At 43.4% G+C, this 22,335-nt stretch overlaps 2 protein-coding genes across 4 annotated transcripts in view; one reads left to right on the top strand and one right to left on the bottom strand.

Annotated features, from left to right (window-relative positions):
* The window catches only part of smc6 (structural maintenance of chromosomes 6), a 49,525-nt gene extending 34,090 nt beyond the window's left edge, over positions 1–15,435 (top strand). Inside the window, exons 21-27 of one of the 2 annotated variants that reach the window (XM_083632694.1) lie at positions 3,977–4,114; positions 5,484–5,629; positions 7,287–7,412; positions 7,582–7,687; positions 10,070–10,222; positions 10,923–11,020; positions 13,092–15,435. In XM_083632694.1, coding sequence (XP_083488820.1) covers positions 3,977–4,114; positions 5,484–5,629; positions 7,287–7,412; positions 7,582–7,687; positions 10,070–10,222; positions 10,923–11,020; positions 13,092–13,179 — 855 coding nt within the window. In that variant the 3' untranslated portion in view covers positions 13,180–15,435. Of the gene's footprint in view, positions 1–3,976; positions 4,115–5,483; positions 5,630–7,286; positions 7,413–7,581; positions 7,688–10,069; positions 10,223–10,922; positions 11,021–13,091 lie in introns of those variants that run through there. The other variant, XR_014552516.1, reaches the window with a different exon arrangement.
* A 2,912-nt stretch (positions 15,436–18,347) lies between these two features.
* The window catches only part of vsnl1b (visinin-like 1b), a gene marked incomplete at both ends in the record, with an annotated part of 6,827 nt that continues 2,839 nt past the window's right edge, over positions 18,348–22,335 (bottom strand). The window contains 2 exons of one of the 2 annotated variants that reach the window (XM_083633390.1): positions 18,348–18,545; positions 20,628–20,843. In XM_083633390.1, the coding sequence (XP_083489516.1) occupies positions 18,348–18,545; positions 20,628–20,843 (414 nt within the window). The remainder of the gene's footprint in view (positions 18,546–20,627; positions 20,844–22,335) is intronic. The other variant, XM_083633391.1, reaches the window with a different exon arrangement.

The following is a 22,335-nucleotide window of genomic DNA, read 5'->3' as shown; positions in this document are numbered from 1 at the left end:
GCGTTTTACGAAATGTCTATGGGAAAATAAATGGCGAATGAAAATCTCTGGTACAGTGCTGAAGCAGGAAGTAGGCGGTCACTTTGCCTCTCTATTCTTGAAATCTTGGCGAACAGTTTTCATCCGACAGCAGCATTTTTATTCTGGATTATCCTCCCTGGTGTTCTGGATTAATCCATAATGGCACAGTCTGAGGTCATGACAGCTTTTAAACTATCCTCTCTAACTAGTGATCACAGTCTGAGGTCATGACAGCTTTTAAACTATCCTCTCTAACTAGTGATCACAGTCTGAGGTCATGACAGCTTTTAAACTATCCTCCCTAACTAGTGATCACAGTCTGAGGTCATGACAGCTTTTAAACTATCCTCCCTAACTAGTGATCACAGTCTGAGGTCATGACAGCGTTTAAACTATCCTCCCTAACTAGTGATCACAGTCTGAGGTCATGACAGCTTTTAAACTATCCTCTCTAACTAGTGATCACAGTCTGAGGTCATGACAGCTTTTAAACTATCCTCTCTAACTAGTGATCACAGTCTGAGGTCATGACAGCTTTTAAACTATCCTCCCTAACTAGTGATCACAGTCTGAGGTCATGACAGCTTTTAAACTATCCTCCCTAACTAGTGATCACAGTCTGAGGTCATGACAGCTTTTAAACTATCCTCCCTAACTAGTGATCACAGTCTGAGGTCATGACAGCTTTTAAACTATCCTCTCTAACTAGTGATCACAGTCTGAGGTCATGACAGCTTTTAAACTATCCTCCCTAACTAGTGATCACAGTCTGAGGTCATGACAGCTTTTAAACTATCCTCTCTAACTAGTGATCACAGTCTGAGGTCATGACAGCTTTTAAACTATCCTCCCTAACTAGTGATCACAGTCTGAGGTCATGACAGCTTTTAAACTATCCTCCCTAACTAGTGATCACAGTCTGAGGTCATGACAGCTTTTAAACTATCCTCCCTAACTAGTGATCACAGTCTGAGGTCATGACAGCTTTTAAACTATCCTCCCTAACTAGTGATCACAGTCTGAGGTCATGACAGCTTTTAAACCATACATGGGCAACATACGGCCCGCGGGCCGTATGCGGCCCGCCGGCGCCCCCTGTGTGGCCCGCGATGGTATTGCAAAAAAAAAAAAAAAAAAAAAAAAAACTTTTTTTTTTTTTTTTTACAGTGCACCTGAACGCAACATGCAAGATACCCGCTGAATAAGTGTCCAAATGTTCATGTCATTCTGGCCAATACTCTTCTGTTATAGCATTTCAGTCTGGAATATGGAATATATTTCAATAATATTTATGACTAAAAGGCTAAAAGTAATCTCATGTGTAAGAAATGACTGGTTTACATTGAAGTAGAAATTTAAATAATTAACTTGTTGGTTTTGGATTTATTTAGCTTCAAGAGTGCATTTTTGTTCTTGTGTGACCCTCAACACAGGCTTTGAGAATCCCGGGCCACTTACTGATACTTAAGCTTAAAATAACCCACTCATATTCTGGTTTATTTCAAGAAAAACATTTCGGCTAGTGGAAATTCGAATTGGCTGGTAACTTTAAAATCTAGCGGCCATATTGGCAGGTGGTGAAAAAAGTTAATTTCAAGCCCTGCAGGGAGAGCAGGTGGTGACATAGGAGTGCGTGAGAAAAGGATCAAATATTGGTGGTTAAGACTGAATAATGACATCACAACTGTTAATTTAAAATGAGTTATTCCTCTAAACCTGGCTTCAAATGCCCAAAATGTTTCGCGCTGGCGCCGTTCAGCCCTCAGCAAAAACTGGTAGCGAGGACATTTTTTTGTGGCCCTCTCTATCATCAAAGTTGCCCATCCATGGGTTACGGCGTGACAATATTTGTTCGGCCCCCGGCAACAATCTGGGTTTCTCATGTGGCCCCCCATGAAAAACAGTTGCCCACCCCTGATTTAAACTATCCTCCCTAACTAGTGATCACAGTCTGAGGTCATGACAGCTTTTAAACTATCCTCTCTAACTAGTGATCACAGTCTGAGGTCATGACAGCTTTTAAACTATCCTCCCTAACTAGTGATCACAGTCTGAGGTCATGACAGCTTTTAAACTATCCTCCCTAACTAGTGATCACAGTCTGAGGTCATGACAGCTTTTAAACTATCCTCCCTAACTAGTGATCACAGTCTGAGGTCATGACAGCTTTTAAACTATCCTCCCTAACTAGTGATCACAGTCTGAGGTCATGACAGCTTTTAAACTATCCTCTCTAACTAGTGATCACAGTCTGAGGTCATGACAGCTTTTAAACTATCCTCCCTAACTAGTGATCACAGTCTGAGGTCATGACAGCTTTTAAACTATCCTCCCTAACTAGTGATCACAGTCTGAGGTCATGACAGCTTTTAAACTATCCTCCCTAACTAGTGATCACAGTCTGAGGTCATGACAGCTTTTAAACTATCCTCCCTAACTAGTGATCACAGTCTGAGGTCATGACAGCTTTTAAACTATCCTCCCTAACTAGTGATCACAGTCTGAGGTCATGACAGCTTTTAAACTATCCTCCCTAACTAGTGATCACAGTCTGAGGTCATGACAGCTTTTAAACTATCCTCCCTAACTAGTGATCACAGTCTGAGGTCACGACAGCTTTTAAACTATCCTCTCTAACTAGTGATCACAGTCTGAGGTCATGACAGCTTTTAAACTATCCTCCCTAACTAGTGATCACAGTCTGAGGTCATGACAGCTTTTAAACTATCCTCCCTAACTAGTGATCACAGTCTGAGGTCATGACAGCGTTTAAACTATCCTCCCTAACTAGTGATCACAGTCTGAGGTCATGACAGCTTTTAAACTATCCTCCCTAACTAGTGATCACAGTCTGAGGTCATGACAGCTTTTAAACTATCCTCCCTAACTAGTGATCACAGTCTGAGGTCATGACAGCTTTTAAACTATCCTCTCTAACTAGTGATCACAGTCTGAGGTCATGACAGCGTTTAAACTATCCTCTCTAACTAGTGATCACAGTCTGAGGTCATAGCAGCTTTTAAACTATCCTCTCTAACTAGTGATCACAGTCTGAGGTCATGACAGCTTTTAAACCAGTGATACTCAACTTGCGGCCCGGGGGCCAGGTGCGGCCCGCGATAAGATGCAGAGTGGCCCCCCGACCATTTTCTAATTCACAACGAAAACTAATGTTAAATAAATTTGACTAAGCTCCAGCTAAATTGCCAAATATGGCCGTCTGCTCGCCGCCCAGCCACTTACAGTATATTTACAGTATATTTATTAACTAACTTAATATAACCTAACTAACAAACTATCCTGTGTGCATAAAACTGTGAGACTAAACTCCGGCTGACACTAGGTCAAAAATAATCGATTATAAGATGCATCACGATGCGGACATGCACGATTCTGCATCGATTCACAAATGTCAAAAATCTATATATATATATATAAATATATATTTTTTTTTTCTATATATGGAGCCATAGCCTATATATTTTTTTTATATATAATCGAATAAAATATAATGGAAGTACATGCAGTTGTTTATTTGGAATATAATACAATACAATTCCATATGCACTTTTATTTTAAAAGTAGCCACACAGTGAGAAAAAAGAACGTGAGAAAAAATAAATCATGTATTGGGGAAAAAAGTGATGCATCGATTTAAGATGCATCGAGATGCATCGATAATCGTAATCGAATCGAATCGTAGCCCTCTGAATCGTAATCGAATCGTAGCCCTCTGAATCATAATCGAATCGTGTGGCCAGTGAAGATTCACAGCCCTAGCTGACACCCCAAATACCTACAATCTGCTACAGAAAAAATAATATTAATGTTTATTGACTGGCCCCTAGCCTCCTGTCATTTTGCAGAAGTGGCCCCCGGGCAAAGCAAGTTGAGTATCCCTGTTTTAAACTATCCTGCCTAACTAGTGATACACTTTGCGTGTTTTCCCCAACAGGACGAGCAGGTGAAGATGGAGGCCGAGTGTGCAAAACATGAACGGAACCTGAAGATTTTAGAAAACAAGCTGAAGGTTCACGAGGACAACATTCAAGCTATGAAAAACGAACTTGCTCAACGAGAAGAAGAGTTGCAGGTAACGATTTCCCTCCAGTGCCAAAGAGTCAAGTCTGACAAGTTCTGCACAATTGGTTCAAACTCCCATTACTGTAACTTTGTGTGCAGTTGCACTCTTCCTGGTGTGTCTGCGCTCTTCCTGGTGTGTCTACACTCTTCCTGGTGTGTCTGCGCTCTTCCTGGTGTGTCTACACTCTTCCTGGTGTGTCTGCACTCTCTTCCTGGTGTGTCTACACTCTTCCTGGTGTGTCTGCACACTCTTCCTGGTGTGTCTGCACTCTTCCTGGTGTGTCTGCACACCTTTCCTGGTGTGTCTGCACTCTTCCTGGTGTGTCTGCACACTCTTCCTGGTGTGTCTGCACTCTTCCTGGTGTGTCTGCACACTCTTCCTGGTGTGTCTGCACTCTTCCTGGTGTGTCTGCACACTCTTCCTGGTGTGTCTGCACTCTTCCTGGTGTGTCTGCACTCTTCCTGGTGTGTCTGCACACTCTTCCTGGTGTGTCTGCACTCTCTTCCTGGTGTGTCTACACTCTTCCTGGTGTGTCTGCACACTCTTCCTGCTGTGTCTGCACTCTTCCTGGTGTGTCTGCACAGTCTTCCTGGTGTGTCTGCACACTCTTCCTGGTGTGTCTGCACACTCTTCCTGGTGTGTCTGCACACTCTTCCTGGTGTGTCTGCACTCTTCCTGGTGTGTCTGCACACTCTTCCTGGTGTGTCTGCACTCTTCCTGGTGTGTCTGCACAGTCTTCCTGGTGTGTCTGCACTCTTCCTGGTGTGTCTGCACACTCTTCCCGGTGTGTCTGCACACTCTTCCTGGTGTGTCTGCACACTCTTCCTGCTGTGTCTGCACACTTCCTGGTGTGTCTGCACACTCTTCCTGGTGTGTCTGCACACTCTTCCTGGTGTGTCTGCACTCTCTTCCTGGTGTGTCTGCACTCTCTTCCTGGTGTGTCTGCACTCTCTTCCTGGTGTGTCTGCACACTCTTCCCGGTGTGTCTGCACACTCTTCCTGGTGTGTCTGCACTCTTCCTGGTGTGTCTGCACACTCTTCCTGGTGTGTCTGCACACTCTTCCTAAGAGGGGAACTAACAAACAAACAAACAAAAAACACTAAAAAGGCAATCTGGGGACTTCAAGGTCACTTTCTCACACTGTTCCCTTCATTAGAAAATCAATAACCTTCTCAGGAACTCCAAATTAGGACTTCCTTGTGCACAGGACAAGGCCTTGAAGAGAAACACACACAGAGTTCAAGCACAGTCCAGTATCTATTCTACATAGGAATAGATAATTTCTCATCCATCACAACAAACACAGTGAGCTGATTTTTAAAAGCAGGTGTGTGAGAGTGAGATGTTAACACCACAGTGTTGCTGACATGGTGACAGGAGTACGTGTCCAAGGCCTCGGAGATCTGTCCTGAGCGGCAGCAGGTGAACCGCAGCGCCAAGAGCATGGACACCGAGATCACCCGGCTGAGGAGGAGGATCAGCCAGCAGGAGAGCACCCACGGCGGCCAGGAGCAGGTGGTCAGGTACAGCAGGCCCCCACAAACACCTGGGACTGCCCTCCCAATAGAGGGCCAAAGTGAACGTCACTTCCTGCTTCAGCACTGTACCAGAGATTTTCATCCGCCATTTATTTTCCCATAGACATTTCGTAAAAGGCTTATAGAAATTGTTTTACTTGGTCAAACCAAACGGTTCAGTTATATTTAGAATCGGGAGAGACCATAGAACATTTTGCTCTGAGCCTTGGACCAAAACTTAAAAAAAAGAAATTTATTTTATTTTATTTTATATCACACATTTTTTTACGTTTGGTCCAAGTTAAATATTAAATATTAGGCGGTCTCTCCTGTTGTGTGTGTGTGTGTTATCTGTTTGACTCCTCCACTTGGTTGCAGTGTTGCCAGATTGGGCGGTTTTCCACCCATAAATTGGGCTGTTTTGGATTGCATATTGTGCGGGGGAGATTAGGTTTGGGCAGGGCAGGTTAAGTTGCTTGTTTTTTTTCCAACAGTTTATCTGGCAACACTGACAACTGCTTCAGTTTGTTTGGAATTAGTTTCCGCTACCGTAGTGAGTGGACCACTGACCTAAAAATATGGACAGAGCTGTCCCATTGATTTTGGGCTGCCGCTTTGAGTTGAAATGGTGGCCGTCGCCATCTTGATTTTTCGTCAGCAGGGAATGGGTTGAGGAGTCCTTACGCAGCTGGGGGCTTCCCAGAGCTGCAGCTCCGCCTGCTAGTGGTCACTGGACAGGTGACCTGTCAATCACCCCCTTTTCTATCGTCTATTTTACTCCAAACGGGCGAGTTATATCAAAAATGACCCCCCTACAGTTGTTATGACAAGGTGAAATTAGCTATATAGACCAAAACCGCGTTAAGGCCCAGGCTGTAAAGATGCTTAAAACTGGGGCATTTTAACATGGGGTGAACGTGAACGAGACCTGCCTCAAGTGGCCCTTCGAGGAATTACAGCTTTCGTGGTTAGTTCCGCGTCCTCGTGGGAAAGGGGCAGAGCTTGCCCACTGGAGTGGACACGTGTTGGCCGATTCCATTCAAAGCGGGTTGCCATTTATCGGCTTCCATCCTTTCCAAGGTAGGCTCCATGCGTATTCCTATCAAATGAAGGCGTTTGCTGTAGCGTTACTATGCGATACTCGCGTGAAGTTGCAGGGCTGTTTTCCATTTGGCAAAATGATCATCCTGAATCCGCATTGCTTCATTGCTGACATCTACCCGCTGCTTGTTATTACAATGGCTGACATTAAGTGTGACGTTTCTTGTAGTTGTCTTACAGTGTGAGTGTGTGAATGGGGCTGGCCATGGATAGGCGTAGTGGTGCCCCGGCCTGGCAGGTCGACCTTTACATGAATTATCCATTAAAAATAATCGCTTAAAAAAGTGATTATCATGGGTTTTTAAAGGATTTATTTGTGGGTTGATTTATGGAGACACTAGTAGTTAAGGGATTTTTCATGGCTTTATGCATGGTTATTGATGGAAAGTTCCTGTTCCCTGAATCGGTCGCCCGCCCTGCAGCTCGCTGAGCTGGCCCTGCGGCTCGCATACGCAGCTCAACCGCTGCGTGGCCTCGCCTGCTCTTTTATTTTATTATTTATTGATTGATTGATTGATTGATTGATTGAGGCTATGCCATTTCTTCCCTCTGCCCTCATTAGGGAATATGCTGAGGCCCTGGCTGTCTACAGAGAGAAAACCAGTCAAGTGAGAGATCTGAAGAAGTTCATTGATCGGCTCGATAACATCATGTCAGACAGGCAGAACCGATTCAAAATAATGCGTAGGTAAATGACGCTTCACTCAGTTTGAAAAAACAACTTACAAAAAGACAGATATTATATTATTAAGATATTGTTATTATTTATTTATTTTAATTAAAAATGAAATTAAATGATAGTGTTTACTTGAGAGAGGCCTTCTTTGCTTTTGTCTAACGCTCTCTTCGTCCTAAAGGTCCCTCTCTGTCCGGTGCAAGTTATACTTCAATAACTTCCTGATAAAGATGAACTGCTGTGGCTCTATGATCTTTGATCACAACAATGAGACACTCTCAATCTCGGTACGTCCATCTGTCTTCATCATTATTTATAATTATAATTATTAATTAATTATAACATCATTATGATTCATGTTATTATTATGAAATGCACATAGAAGGTTTGCTCCTGCATTGGTTTGGACAATTTTCAACTTTTCCAGCACCGTATATCCAGCCGTATTTATTAACATAATGAAGAAAGAATAACTATGACTTATAGTAATACTTGCACCGATTTCTCATTCTTCTGTTTTATGTTTGCTTGTCAGTTTATGAGTTGCTCATTTTAGGATTAGAATAGAATATAATTTACTGTTTTGAATCCATTTATGTTTTAATCAATCTATTTGATGTAAAGCACTTTGAGTTGCATTATGAATGGTGCTATATATACTGTGTCAACCCTTTTCATATCAAGGAACCCTAATTTAGTCCACATTAGAACCACAGACCCCCATTTGATATTTGATGTGATTTTGTCTCTTGGACCCAAATCTGAGAATATTTTGTAATGAAAATAGAGCGATAACAGTGAAACTATGATCAAAACAGTCATTCTTCTATGTGGTTTTTTATTGTGTTAATGTCTTGTCAATTAAATAATTGTGAAATGTAACATCATCATCAGTTTGCTGGACCAAGGACCCCTGGCGGTCCCCGGACCCCACGTTGAGAACCACTGCTATATATAAACTATATTATTATTATTATTATTATTATTATTATTAATTGAATATAATACCATACCTGTTGTATCAAGCTCAAGGTCCTTCCCATGCCACACTACTAGGCCAATTTAAGTCGTTTCAGTACAGATGGTAAAGATAGAAAGAACGGATAGACAGCAAAATGCGGAAAAAAAACAAAAAATAAATCCCTGCAAATAGTCTTATACACCAGATCGGCAATGCGTCATTTTGTAGGCGGCACATGGTCCCGCCTCCTTTTAGGGGAAAAGCACAAGCCTCTCCCAGTTGACTTCAATGTAAAATAGCACTACCCCAAAAAATATAGAAAAATAACAGAATCAATCTTGTTTATTAATCACACAAAGACATCATGACATGACAATATATTACAACTCGGCCGGCCACACAATGCGCAAGATACATCAGAAATATTACTTTGACCCATCTAAAATCATGTGACTCATGACCCGTCTGTGACCTAGTTCCGGTGTCTGTCTGTTGCTAATTTAGTCTTCCGACGTTAAAGGAGAATTCCGTTTTTTTACACCCCAGATCTTATTTCCAGCTTAAAATATGATGTTTTACTCACCCAAATAACTTTGGTTTCATTTGGATGCCCATAGAAGATATTTCGCTCCGAGTACACTCCTCAAACAGGCTATAACGGGGCAAGGTCCATGCGCTCTGTAAATACCACTTTTTCTGTCACGCCGCGGTCCATATCCTCATTATATGATACATAAATACACGTGAGGCTGTTTGTACCAGGTTTGTACCTCCGGGCTGTTCTGGTCTCCTCATACAGGGTCTGTGAATCCAAATCTCGTTCGTCCCGTTCAAGTCTCGTGAGAGTTTCCACACCGGCTGCTCTGAAGTTACAGGAGACATTCCCCTCGTGATTATTGTCTTGTTCACAACAACTTGAAGATTTTGTGAAACGATGGCCGCCCTTATCGATTTGAGCCAGAGTATATGCTTGAAGAGTTGGCCGAAATTGAAGAGTGGATGAGGAGAGAGAGGGACAGCAGGACGAACAAGCCGCTGCACGGCCGAGAATAAATGGTGATTGGTGGTGTTCATGTGGACGCTGTAACTCTCACGGTTCACAGACCCCGTATGAGGAGACCAGAACAGCCCGGAGGCGTACAAACAGCCTCGCGTGTATTTATGTATAATGAGGATATGGACCGCAGCGTGACAGAAAAAGTGTTATTTACAGAGCGCATGGAGCTTGCCCCGTATGCTCCCGTTATAGCCTGTTTGAGGAGTGTACTCGGTGCGACAGATCTTCTGTGGGCATCCGAATGAAACCAAAGGTATTTGGGTGAGTAAAACATCATATTTTAAGCTGGAAATGAGGACCGTGGTGTAAAAAAACGAAATTCTCCTTTAAATGCTGTTGTAGTGGAGGCCAGCGTCGCTACCTGGCTCAGGCTAGACTGCTGTAACATGTGACGAGTCACATGATTTTAGATGGGTCAAAGTAATATTTCTGGTGTATCTTGCGCATTCTATCGCCAGGTGAGTTGTAATATATTGTCATGTCATGATGTCTTTGTGTCATTAATGAACGAGATTGATTGTGTTATTTTTCTATCAAAAGAATTGGTAGTGCTATTTTACATTGAAGTCAGTGGGGAGAACCTTGTGTTTTCCCCCTAAAAGAGGGCGGGGCCTAATTGCCGATCTGATGTATGTTGTGTTCCACACGCAGGTAAAGCCTCCAGGCAGGGAGGACGACGGTGTGAGTGACATGCGGTCTCTGTCCGGTGGCGAACGCTCTTTCTCCACCGTGTGTTTCATCCTCTCGCTGTGGGAGATCACCGAATCGCCCTTCAGGTGCCTCGACGAATTTGACGTCTATATGGTAAGCCTGCATGACGATAGCACTTAAGCTGTCAAAAACACAACGTGGGGGGGTACGGTGGTGCAGTGGTAAGCGCCGTCGCCTCACAGCTCGAAGGTCCTGGGTTCGATTCCCACCTGGGACGCTGTGAACGCTGAAGGAATGCATGCCCGTCCGCATGTCCTCGAGTGCCCACCGCCCGGGTGGGGTCGTCAAAAGGGCCTTTCTGTGTGGAGTTTGCATGTTCTCCCCGTGCCTCCCGGGGGTTTCCTTCATATAGGAACCCCCTTCACCAAAACATGCAATATCCTGTTTGCTAATGTGGTTCCTCCTCTGGTCGTTAAGGGCACCTGTTCCGAGGGAGGGGAACTGGTTGGAATAGTGTGAACCTCCCACGTGTTATGTCCTACCGGTGAAGCTTCCTCTGTCAGGTGAAAAGAAGCGGCTGGCTAACTGCCCATGTCTCGGAGGAAGCATGGAGCCAGTTTCGGCTCTCCCCAGATCGGCAGAGGGTGGAGTAGCAACCAGGATAAATAAATTCAATTAGCACTAATGGGGGATAAAAAAATCGGGGGGGGGATATATTAAAAAAAAATCATTTTTTTTTTCTTTGTATAAAACCAAGACACAACCACCTTATAGATGTGTTCCTGATTTAGATTTCACACAGGCCTGTTTTTAACTCGCTTTGATCAACGAATCCCCTTCATTTGCTGTATAGGATATGCACAATCGGAGGATCTCATTGGATCTCCTGCTGGAGCTGTCGGAAAGGCAGCACCTTCGCCAGTTTATCTTCATAACACCCCTGACCACTAGGTGATGCTCTTCCTAAAGTCTTCCTCTGTGTTCCTTCCATCACTATAAATCTTTGTCTGTTGCAGTGTTATAGTCGAGTCACTATTAGAGCACCGCAGGGATGACGTATTTTTGTCGTCGGAAGGCGGAAGTCCCGGACTTCCTGGATCTTACGGGGAAAAGTCAATGCCGTTTTAGGATGATTAATTTACTTAAATGCATAAAATCAGGTCTGTTGTTAACAATAGTTTATGGGAGCGGTAATTTGTATTGAGCAGGATAATCTTCATGAATGTGAATCATTTGTATGCCTTTTTGAAGCGTTTTCTAAAAATCGTGTTTAAAGAAAACACATTTACGTTTCAAAAGTCATCAAAGTGATTCACGTTTGTGAAGATTATCCTGCTGAACCCAAATTACTGCTCCCATAAACTTTTGTTAACCACAGACCTTATTTTATGCATTTACAGTAAGTGAAATCCCCATTCTAAAACCCCATTGACTTTTACCCGTAAGATCCAGGAAGTCCAGGACTCTTGGACTCCAGCCCTACTCCACGCGACTACAGCTGGACTGTTGTATATGTTTTTTTCCCCCTCCTGTCTATTTGCTTGTATAAAGGCTTTAACAGCAGTGTCTGTAACGCAGGGGTTCCCAACCTTTTTTGGCTCGTGACCCTACTTTGACCTCACAAATATCGAAGGACCCGAGACATTCAAATTCCGGTACACCATCGATAATATCATCAGTGACATCATCAGTGATGTCACATAGTATGGTTCTTTTCCCCTTCAGAATTCTGACTTTAATCTGAGAATTCTGACTTTAATCTTAAAATTCTGACTTTTTTTCTCAAAATTCTGACAGTAACTTTGCTTTGAATTCTGACTTGAATCTCAGAATCCTGATTTAAAGTTATAATCTAAAAGATTTTCATCTAAATTAAAAAAATAAAATACAAATAAGAGTCCCTCACAATGTTGACTGAGGCTATGGTCCATTGATGGAAGCCTTTGCAGTATATGGTGACCATAGACTATAGTGACATGATGTGACATTAGTGATGTCACATAATGCAACACTGTTTGGATCTCACCTGCAATTACCATCCATCGCCATAGGTGTCACCCAAGAGAACAAAACTGAAATCTTTAGATTATCACTTTAAAGGAGAATTTTGTTTTTTTTTAACCTGGAGCCCTCTCCTCACATTAATTATTATCTGACGACTCACCCAGTGTTCTCCGCAGCGTTTTTGTGCCTCCTAGGCGTTGTTTGGAGATCAATAGTGTCCAAGCCAGTCCTTTTTTTTTGTTGTTGTTGTTGCGATTATCGATTCTGGAATAAAAGATCGATCCAAAAAATCGTGACATTAAAAATCGCGATACTTAGGTGAATCGATTTTTTCCCCCACCCCTAATATGATCCCTAAAGAAACATCAGACTGCCAATCTCCCCCGGGCTATTTCCAGCAGTCTTTACAGGGATCTCATTTCCTCATTTCGGGTCAGTGTCACCAACTCTCGTCAAGGCAGGAAAGTCTCGAGGGACTTGACGAGAGTTGGTGACGATATGGGTCGAAAACGGGAATAAAACTGTCTATTTACATGGAGGAACAGCACGCTGCCATGTGGCCCCCGACGGAGCTCCATTCTAGGACTGGCTTGGACACTATTGCTCTCCAAACAACGCCTAGGAGGCACAAAAACGCTGCGGAGAACACTGGGTGAGTCGTCAGATAATAATTAATGTGAGGAGAGGGCTCCAGGTTAAAAAAAAAACGAAATTCTCCTTTAAACTCAAAACAAAACAAAAATAAATAAATACATTTAAAAAAAAATCGCAAGTGACCCTAATCATCTTTGGTAGTATTAAATTGTGTGTGGTGTATTTTTTTATTTTATTATTATTATTATTATTATTATTATTATTATTATTATTATTATTATTATTATTATTATTATTATTATTTTCATGCGACCCTATTGGAATTCCCGGCAACCCCACTTAGGGTCACGACCCTAAGGTTGGGAACCACTGCTGTAACGTGTGATGACTGGTCAAATGTATAAAAACCCCTGTGTCTTTTCAGCCATCTACCCAAAAGCAGCCTCATCAAAATCCATCAGCTTCAGGATCCGGATCGAGACAAGAGTCAAACAGGAGACGAAGCCCCGTGACAGAAAAGTGCGACACACAAAAAGTGTGTTTCTATGCACATTTGATCATTCAGTATTATTTGGGCTATTCAGTTATTGTTTGCAAGAGTTGGAGGTGGTGTTAGTTTGTTCACGGCCTTGTTCTTACCAATCCAAGTGTGATTGTTGGGATATCCTGGTATTCACTGTAAACTTATCCAGTATTTTTATTTTATTTTTTGCAGAGTGAATGCTCTGTTTTTATGTTCATACTCAGAATACTCATGTATAGAGATAGCGAGGAGATATGTAAATTTACTTGGATTATCAAAATGCATATAAAGGGTTTATTGGATCTTAAATCACTGGGATTATATTTTAAAGAGTGTTCTGTAGCTGGAGGGCCACAGGTTCAATTCCTGCAGGACGGTGAATCCCTACCTGGTCGAGTAAGCTGCTCCGGATAAGAGTGTCAGCTGTCACAGAAATGATCAGAAATGCAGAAGTGACAAGAGGATTGTGTGTTGTATTGTATGAAACGGAGAGTATACCTAAACTCACGTGTTCTCCATCACATTTTTAAGCGTCTGATCTTCTCGTCTGATTTCTCAGATTTGCTTCAGGCATTTGTTGGTGTGTCCTTTGCGACTTGTGTGTTTTTACAACAATATTGTAGACAAAAGCGTAGCGCTGATAGCGACTCAGTAATGGTTATGCGATTGCTGTTTAGCTCGAGTTTTGTTTGTTTTTTGCTTGTTAATTTTAGGACTGTCGTAACTCTAGAAAATGGCATTAATTTACTTACCATAATTGATATTATACTTTGTAATTATATTTTGATGGTCTTGTGCAGTTGGTGATACAGTATGAATGGTCTATCTGTAATTTCTTACTTCTCTGCATTAGTTATTTGTAACCTTTGTGGTAATGCTTTAGAATCCCGCCCGCAACTTACAGGGTAACAAAATCTGTACTTACAGGGTAACAAAATCTGTACTTACAGGGTACCAAATTTGTACTTACAGTACAGGGTACAAGATGTGAATTTACTGTGCCCCTGTAGTTACACTGTAGTTAGAGGGAATTAACACCGCTTTAGAATACATCCCACGCACCTGTAGTTATCATGTACTGTAGTTACTATGTAACTAGGCGGGGGGATTAACACTGCTTTAGAATACAGCCCGTGCCCCTGTAGTTACCATGTAGTTACAGATGTTAAGATGAAGATGTTGATGGGTTTTGTTTGTAACGCTTTAGAATACAAAAAAAATGTAACATCTTCATCTTATCTTTCATCATCCTTCATCTATCTTTTCTGACCCCCCCCCCCCCCCCCTCCTCCATTTTCTTCCCAATTGTACTTGGCCAATTTCCCCCTGCTGCCCCGGTCGCTGCTCCACCCCCTCTGCCGATCTGGGAAAGTAGACTAGCACCATGCTTCCTCCGACACATGCGCAGTTGCCAGCCGCTTCTTTTCACCCGACAGCGGGGAGCTTCACCGGCCGGACGTAGCACGTGGGAGGTTCACACTATTCCCACCAGTTCCCTTCTGCCCCGACCGACCAGAGGAGGCGCGAGTGCAGCGATCAGGACACATATCCTTAATCTGGCTTCCCACCCGCAGACACAGCCAATCGTGCCTGTATAGACGCCCGGCCAAACCACGGGGGCGAGAATCTAGGCGCGGGCTGTATTCTAAAGCAGTGTTAATTCCCTTGTAGTTGCATACTAACTACAGTGTAACTACAGGGGTGCGGTAAAGTCACATCTTGTACCCAGGGTAAGTACAGATTTGCTACCCTCTAAGTACACATTTTGTTACCCTGTACTTACCCTGTAAGTTGCAGGCTGTATTCTAAAGCGTTACCATTTTTGTTATTATTCGTTTGGTATTACATAAGAAGAACCTGTGACTCTTCTCAACCTCACAGTGTTAAGGTCTTTGCACACACAGTCCGATTGTTTTCATATGCGTTTATTTTTTATTTTTTATCCATCATCTGAAAATACAGATGGGTCAAACAGCTCCCCAAAATCGATTGATTATTAGTTTCGGGTTCAGTGTGTAAACGTGAGTGACACAACGTGAGGTCGTTTTTATTTTTTTAAACGTGCGACAATTTCGGACGAAAAATACGGACTTGGTGTGCAAAAGCCTTGAGTGTTTGTTCAACAGGCAAGTTGCCTGCTGAGTTTTCTCTTCCTCAGTGAATGGGGCTTGTAAGGGCTCTGTATCCTACAGGAGTGGAAAAGATGCCACACTCCTCTTATAGCTGTTAACTCAAGTGTTACGGTTGTTGCAATAAACTTTGAGTGGAAATCATGGCTGGCCTCAGCAGTTATTTACAATTCATTAATAATTAATTGATGATGATGATGATGATGAATTTATAATTACAGTGAAAATGCATCGATCCACAGCTGTCCATCCATCCACGACGACACGGATAACTAAAATTAACACATCATTCAATTATTCTATTCTAAAATGATCAAATAGGCCATGTCTTTTGAAAAGTCCCATCGATTGTTTTATTCATTTTAATCACTACAGAATTAATTGGGGGTGCAACACATGCCACATGTATAAAAGAACAAAAGAAATACAGTCACTTGTATGTTGAGTTTTCATATTCGATATAAACATTTACTAGACAAAGATTTTGACGTTGCCATTGGATCGGACTGTATAAATAATAAAGACACATCAACAATGTGGGGTTTGGTCTCGGTTATGCTGTGTGGGTAGAACAGTGGCAAAGCTCCTGCAACCTCCACGATACCGTCGATGGACTACGAGCAGACGCTCAGCCCGAGCTTGTTGCTTTAGCCTAGAAATGGGAAAGGCAAAGAAAATTCCACGACAGAGCACGGCAGGAACGAGTCCGGAAAGTAGCATGTTGTCAAGTCAATGGGCTTTTAGAATGGGGGATTTCACTGAAATGCATCAAATAAGCTCTGTGGTTGACGTTAAACGTTAAAACGTTGATGGGAGCGCGAATTTTGCTTCAGCGAGATAATCTTCACAAACGTGAATCACTTTTATGACTTTTGAAACGTAAATGCGTTGTTTTTAGTTTTTTTTACGCGGTCTTTAGAAAACGCTTCAAAAGGCATAGAAACTTGTGTTGACCACAGTCCTTATTTATGCATTGAAGTGAAATCCCCCATTGACTTTTCCCCCCGGTAAGATCCCAGGAAGTGAAGTCCGGGACTTCCGCCTTCCGACTACAAAAAGCCATCCCTGCCGTCCTCTATAGCTTTAACCTACGTCATCCGGTTGCCATCTTTAACACTGAACACTTCTCGAGCGCTTCAGTCGAGGGTCCTGCTGAAAACGGAACAGATTGAGAGGCGAGACCTTCAATAAAAAGTAGTCCTTCTTTACAAAAAAGTTGTGTACGTAGGAATCATAGACTGGTAGGAATGCAGTGTGTCCAGTAAACATTATGTGAGGCTTTTTCCTCGCCGTTGCGTTGGAAGGAGGCCCCCCCTTCTCACAAGGCCGCTAGAGGATGAGCTCCCAAGCATTAAGGTCAAAAAGCCAAAGATTGTATTTATTTTTGCAGTGCTCTTCATTTCTGTAAACATGTTGATATGCGTGGAGTTATCGGAGTGTTAAAATCATAATATAAGCAGTCGGAAAATCCAGCCATTTTTGTATTCTCTTCGGCAGTACGCGCGAGTACTGTGCCTAATAAACGGTGGTGGTCAATTTGGCCTTTCCCTAGATTCGACCGCGACAGTACGACAAACCGTAAGGGGGACGGACGTGCGCTCCGCAAATATATTCCTACGCATCCCAGAAGCCACTGAAGTGAAACCTAATTCGACGCGGACGTAATCTGGGAACCCCCGGAGTCTATTTTGATTTGGAAAAAATAGACTCTGGGAGAGCCGTACCGTTTTTCCCGGCTTCCTGTACAGCGCGCCTCTCCTGCCACCGTCACTTCCTCTTCCCGCGTCCGTGCTCCACTGTTCACAGTCGAAATAGCAACTTGCGCCGCGACTTTACAGTCATTTCCCACTGTCGTTGCGAGACGAGTTGATTATGCATTAGCGTGATTAGCGTGTCGCCGAAACGGACGCGGAAAAGGAAGTGACGGTGGCTTTTCCGTCACTTCCGCTTTCCTTTTCCGCGTCGGTTTCGGCGACACGCTAATAACGTTAACGCATAAACACACTGCATAGAAGACGTCAACTCGTCTCGCAACGACAGTGGAAAATGACTGCAAAGTCGCGGCGCAAGTTGCTCTTTCGACTGTGAACAGTGGAGCACGGACGCGGGGGGAAAGGAAGTGAGGGTGGCAGGAGAGGCGCGCTGTACAGGATCCGGGGAAAAACGGTACGGATCTCCCAGAGTCTATTTTTTTTTTTTTTCAAATCAAAATAGACACTTGGGTTCCCAGCATTGACGCGGACGTGACGGCTCTACCTTGGAGATCAGCCTACAGCCACAACCCAAATGTTTGGCTTTCAAAACTCAAGTGAACACACGTACACACGGCTCAATGGAGGGGAAGCATGCTCCCACGTCAGGGGGAACTAAATGGTCTGAGTCACATACTGTACATCCCATGCAACAATACTCAATGACTTCTGAAGGGTTTCTCTTTTCTCAGACCCACCTAAGGATGCAAAAGGTAAGAGATTATATTTTTGACACATAATATATGCATGCAAAGAACCGTACTCTTCTTGGTTCCCATCGTGAGAAAAACATCTGGAGCTGACAGGAGCCCCCCCTCTATTCTCCAAGAGCTCAAGACGTCTGGATAATAGAGACAGTTACAATTATCATAGGAATTATTGTTTCGTTACTATAATGTCAAGCGTACAGTAGCTGCAGCAGTGCACATTGGGGGGGTGGGGTCCTAAATACTGCGAGGAACATAACTGAATGCAGTGCTCCACTGACATACAAGCTAAGGTTTTGAAGGAGAATGTATAGGGTTACTGTGCACAAATCACAACTGGCGTGTTTGGAAATAGAAATGTATGGATATCGTATATAGCTATATTCAAAATTATTCAGCATTTGACATTCTCATGCATACGACCACAAGAAGCGAGTCCATTGAAAAATAGTCCAAGCATTATTATATTTTGTTTTCCTGTGGAAAATGGCAGAGAACCTAATGAGACATTAAAACGTGTGCTGCTGTCCAGAGAGTGTTGGTAGAGGCAGGCGGGCAGAGGAGACGCGCTCACTTCTGCATGTCACACTGCAAGAGGAGCACGATGGAGGGGTCGCTCTTGGCCGCCTCCTTGAACTCCTCCAACGAGATCTGGTCGTCGTTGTTCTTATCCATTTTGCTGAAGATCCTGTCCACCCTCTGCTCCGGTGTCAAGCCGTCCTCGTTCATCTTCATCATGATCACAGTGCCCACCATTTTGTAAATAGCCTGTGAACGTGGGCGAGGCAGAGAGAAGCGTTAAGAGTAAAGGTAAAGGTAAAGTCCCACTGATTGTCACACAATGTGTGAAATTTGTTCCCCACATTTGACCCATCCCCTGGGGGAGCGGTGAGCGGCAGCAGCGCTGCGCTCGGGAATCATATGGTGATCTATTATGGTGTTTGATTCCGAATCAAACATGTGTATCCCGCATTGCCACCCCCCCCCCCCCCCCCCCCCCCCCATCCTGAATGCCTAGAGGCCACAATAGCTCATTTGATACAGTGAGGTCAAATTTCGAAAAATGGTCTCACTACAATTAAATGCTACTATGGGGACTAACATCAACAGACATAAATACAATTGGGCTCCTTGAATCCACAAGAGTCTCAGCTTTACAGTCATATATATATATATATATATATTAGTGATGCGCGGGCCGCAGTTATAACCGCGCTGACCGCGGATATCCCGCCCCACGGGGGGGCCAGATCATAAAAATAAACATTCTGATTAATAGCGCATGGGTTGCGGGCGGTTTAAACGATGTATCTTTAATGAGGAAAAATAATATTAATTACGTTCTCTAGTCTATGAACGTATTTTAAGCTACATTTTTCGTCAGGCACATTCTTAGTCGCCTATTGTAGATCCCCCAAAGGACCCACGGCCGTAAACACAACAATAGCCATGTGCTAGGTTGCAAGGCTACACTTTTTGTCCATATATGGTCAATGATGTCAGCCTCAAAAAGGAGTCTCCGCTCAAGACGTGTTTGAAGAGAAGACGCGTTCGTATTTTCCCATACAATTGAATGAGGCAATCAAGTAAACTAAACTTAAAGCTATAGCGTTAGCCGAGTAAGCTACATGAGGGCAAGTGGTGGACTGGATATAATACAGCATGGAAGTTTATTTGGAGTCTTGGACTGCAGCGATCACACCAACGGCAGCAGAAACCGTAAGTTCGCTCCTTTTATAGCGTTCATAGCGTCGGGTGCATGGCGGGCGCAGATCTATGAATAGTATGAAATAATTTGCGCAGATTTATGGCGGGCGGACGGTTCATGCATACACGCGGATTAGGATGGCATAAAAGCTCATCCGCGCATCTCTAATATATATATATATATATATATATACCCAATATATGCAATTCCAAGACTTCAGTATGCAGAAATATACAAATAGAACGCCGGTAGGTGAAAATAACACATGTATACTGTATGCAAAAACTGCATTTTCTTTATATATTTTTTGTTTTTGTTTTTGCATGAGATTAGCATAACATGGGGCTGTCTGTAAAGACAGATATATCTTATTCAGATATATTGAGGTGAGAGGTCAAGGGCCCCCTTTGAAAATGGCCATGCTCGTTTTTCCACCTCGCCAAAATTTAGCCCAAATTTGGAGCGTTATTTAGCTCGCTTCCCGACAAGCTAGCGTGACATAGTTGCTACCAATGGATACCTTCGGTCTTCTAGTTTCATATGATACTATTCTCTTAACTCTAGGCTTAAGACTGAGCCTGCTACAGCCTCTGAGATACAGTAATGTCGGCCCACGTCCACAATTTCTGCAGTGAAAAAGTGGGGGGGGGGGGCAAAATCTGGATTTTGAAAGGAGGGGCGGACATGTCCCCCTGTCTCTATGGAAATTTCGCCCTTGGTTGCACTCACCACCCTAGGCCTCCCTCCCATCTGGGTTATGGCACCAATAATGTAACCCGTGATGTTTAGTCCCACCCGCAGCTGGGGATCGAATCCAAGGCCTCTGGCATGGGAGGCGGATGCTCTAGCGAGGAGGCTCATAGCATCTGTCGCTAGAGCGTCTCTTGAGGTCTTGGAGAGCGAGGTTCACTCACTGCACAGGACGACCGACCGCTGGCTACCGTTACAGACGCACTCCTATACATTTACTATTAGCCTACTGATTCTATTTCCAATACTGAAATGTGATCATGTAATTCAAGAGAGCTGTATTTTGACATTGATGAACTGCCTCCTGTAATCACGGAATTGTCAGTGTGGGCGAGCCTGATAACGGGGTACAGACAGAGTAAGTCCTCCTTACTGATTTGATAATCCCTCACCTCGATTATCTCCAGCATCTCCACCCGGGTGATTTTGCCGTCGCCGTCCAGGTCGTACATGTTGAAGGCCCAGTTGAGCTTCTGCTCGAAGCTGCCGCGGGACGTGATGGACAGGGCGCAGATGAACTCTCGGAAATCGATGGTGCCGTCGCTGTTCTTGTCAAAGGTTCTGAAGGCGTGCTGTGCAAATTTGGACGCGTCGCCATAAGGGAAGAACTGTGAATCAGAGAGAGAGAGAGAGAGAGAGAGATGGCCTGGTTACTCTTCAATAACTCGGCAAAGGCTGGAAAAGCATTCGCTCTCGTCGGGCCCGGCGCCACGAGGGGGCGCAAGGGGGCTTTGCACCCTCAGTTAAATTTTCTGCCCCCTCACTTAAAAATAAAAATAAAAAAACAAAATAGAATAGAATAGTTCATCTATAAAGGCCAGTTAGGCAATGTTTGTACCTGAGCTGTTTCGGCTGCTGTTTCTGCAGTCTTCATCAAATTTGATCAGTTTAAGTTGATGTAGGCTACCCTATAAACATACGGTAGCTCTGTTGTTTCAGAATTGGCAGGGAAGCGCTATTTGCTGTGCTTTGGTTGTCACAAGGTGTCAGAGATGTAGCTATTTATTAAATTTGAACCTCACTGCATGTTGTAGTGATCATGATGTGATTAAAACACACACACACACACACACACACACACACACACACACACACACACACAGAGAGAGAGAGAAATCAGCTGCACCCAAGCACACAGCATGCCATGAGCAGAAAGATGGAGACAACGCATCTGATCACTTTATTTCTTTAATTTAATGAACCTGGCACTGACTGGCTATTATTTTGTTTAGTTTTTTGTCGATTTTTGCAGCAATTGTTTATTCTATGACTTTTCATATAGACATATATGTTCAGAGTGCTCCAGACAGGTCCCGCATTTCACGTTATGTAAAGCTCAGCTCTATTAATGCCTTAATCTGCTGCTGTGAAATAAATGTTTTATTTGATTTTGAATAGTAGTCTTTCTTATGTTGTTATTGCGCTTTTCAGAGGTTATTATGGTTAAAAAGTCCAGAAATAGGCATAGCAGGTATATAACCTATGTTTTACGATATAAAAATATCATATAAAAAAATAAAAAAATAAAAAAAATCTGAAAAAAGAAAAATCAGCCCCCTCCCCAGTTATAACCGCTCCCTAAAGGTTGAATTATACTCGACCAAGCTCCGTGGGGGTGAGGCCCCGCGAGTCTCCGTGAGTCACCGTGCAGACCTCGCGCTGGGGCTGATGCCATTATACTCAGAAAGTGATCAGCATGTATTGTACAATGGTAATAGTGAGAACAGCCCTTGGAAAAGTCGCAATGAAACACTATTATGTGCAGTACTGAGTGCGCTTTCACTCTCAAATGACCCCACATCAGCACATGAAGGAATCACCAAACTTGTTTTTACTGAAAGCCGTTTTACTTCTCAGCCCTGACTGCCTACTCTGTGCTGCTTTTAATCTCTCTCAACCATGCTCTCAACACAACACTTGGTGAAATGACTAAAAACGAACAGTTGCAAATCAAAGTTTATAGCCTACCACATGGGTCAAGAAATGTGGCGAAAACACAGCTCAGTGTTCAGGGCTCAGTGGCTTGAAAGCGGCCATGTTTGGAGAAAAGCAGTGCGCTGCTCGCGCTGCTAGAAAAAAAATCATGCACAAGGCATGAGA

This window comes from Poromitra crassiceps (assembly GCF_964638095.1).
Source record: "Poromitra crassiceps genome assembly, chromosome: 3".
Classification (NCBI taxonomy): domain Eukaryota; kingdom Metazoa; phylum Chordata; class Actinopteri; order Beryciformes; family Melamphaidae; genus Poromitra; species Poromitra crassiceps.
Note: the sequence above shows the minus strand (reverse complement) of the source record. Positions and strands in the feature narration are given on the sequence as shown.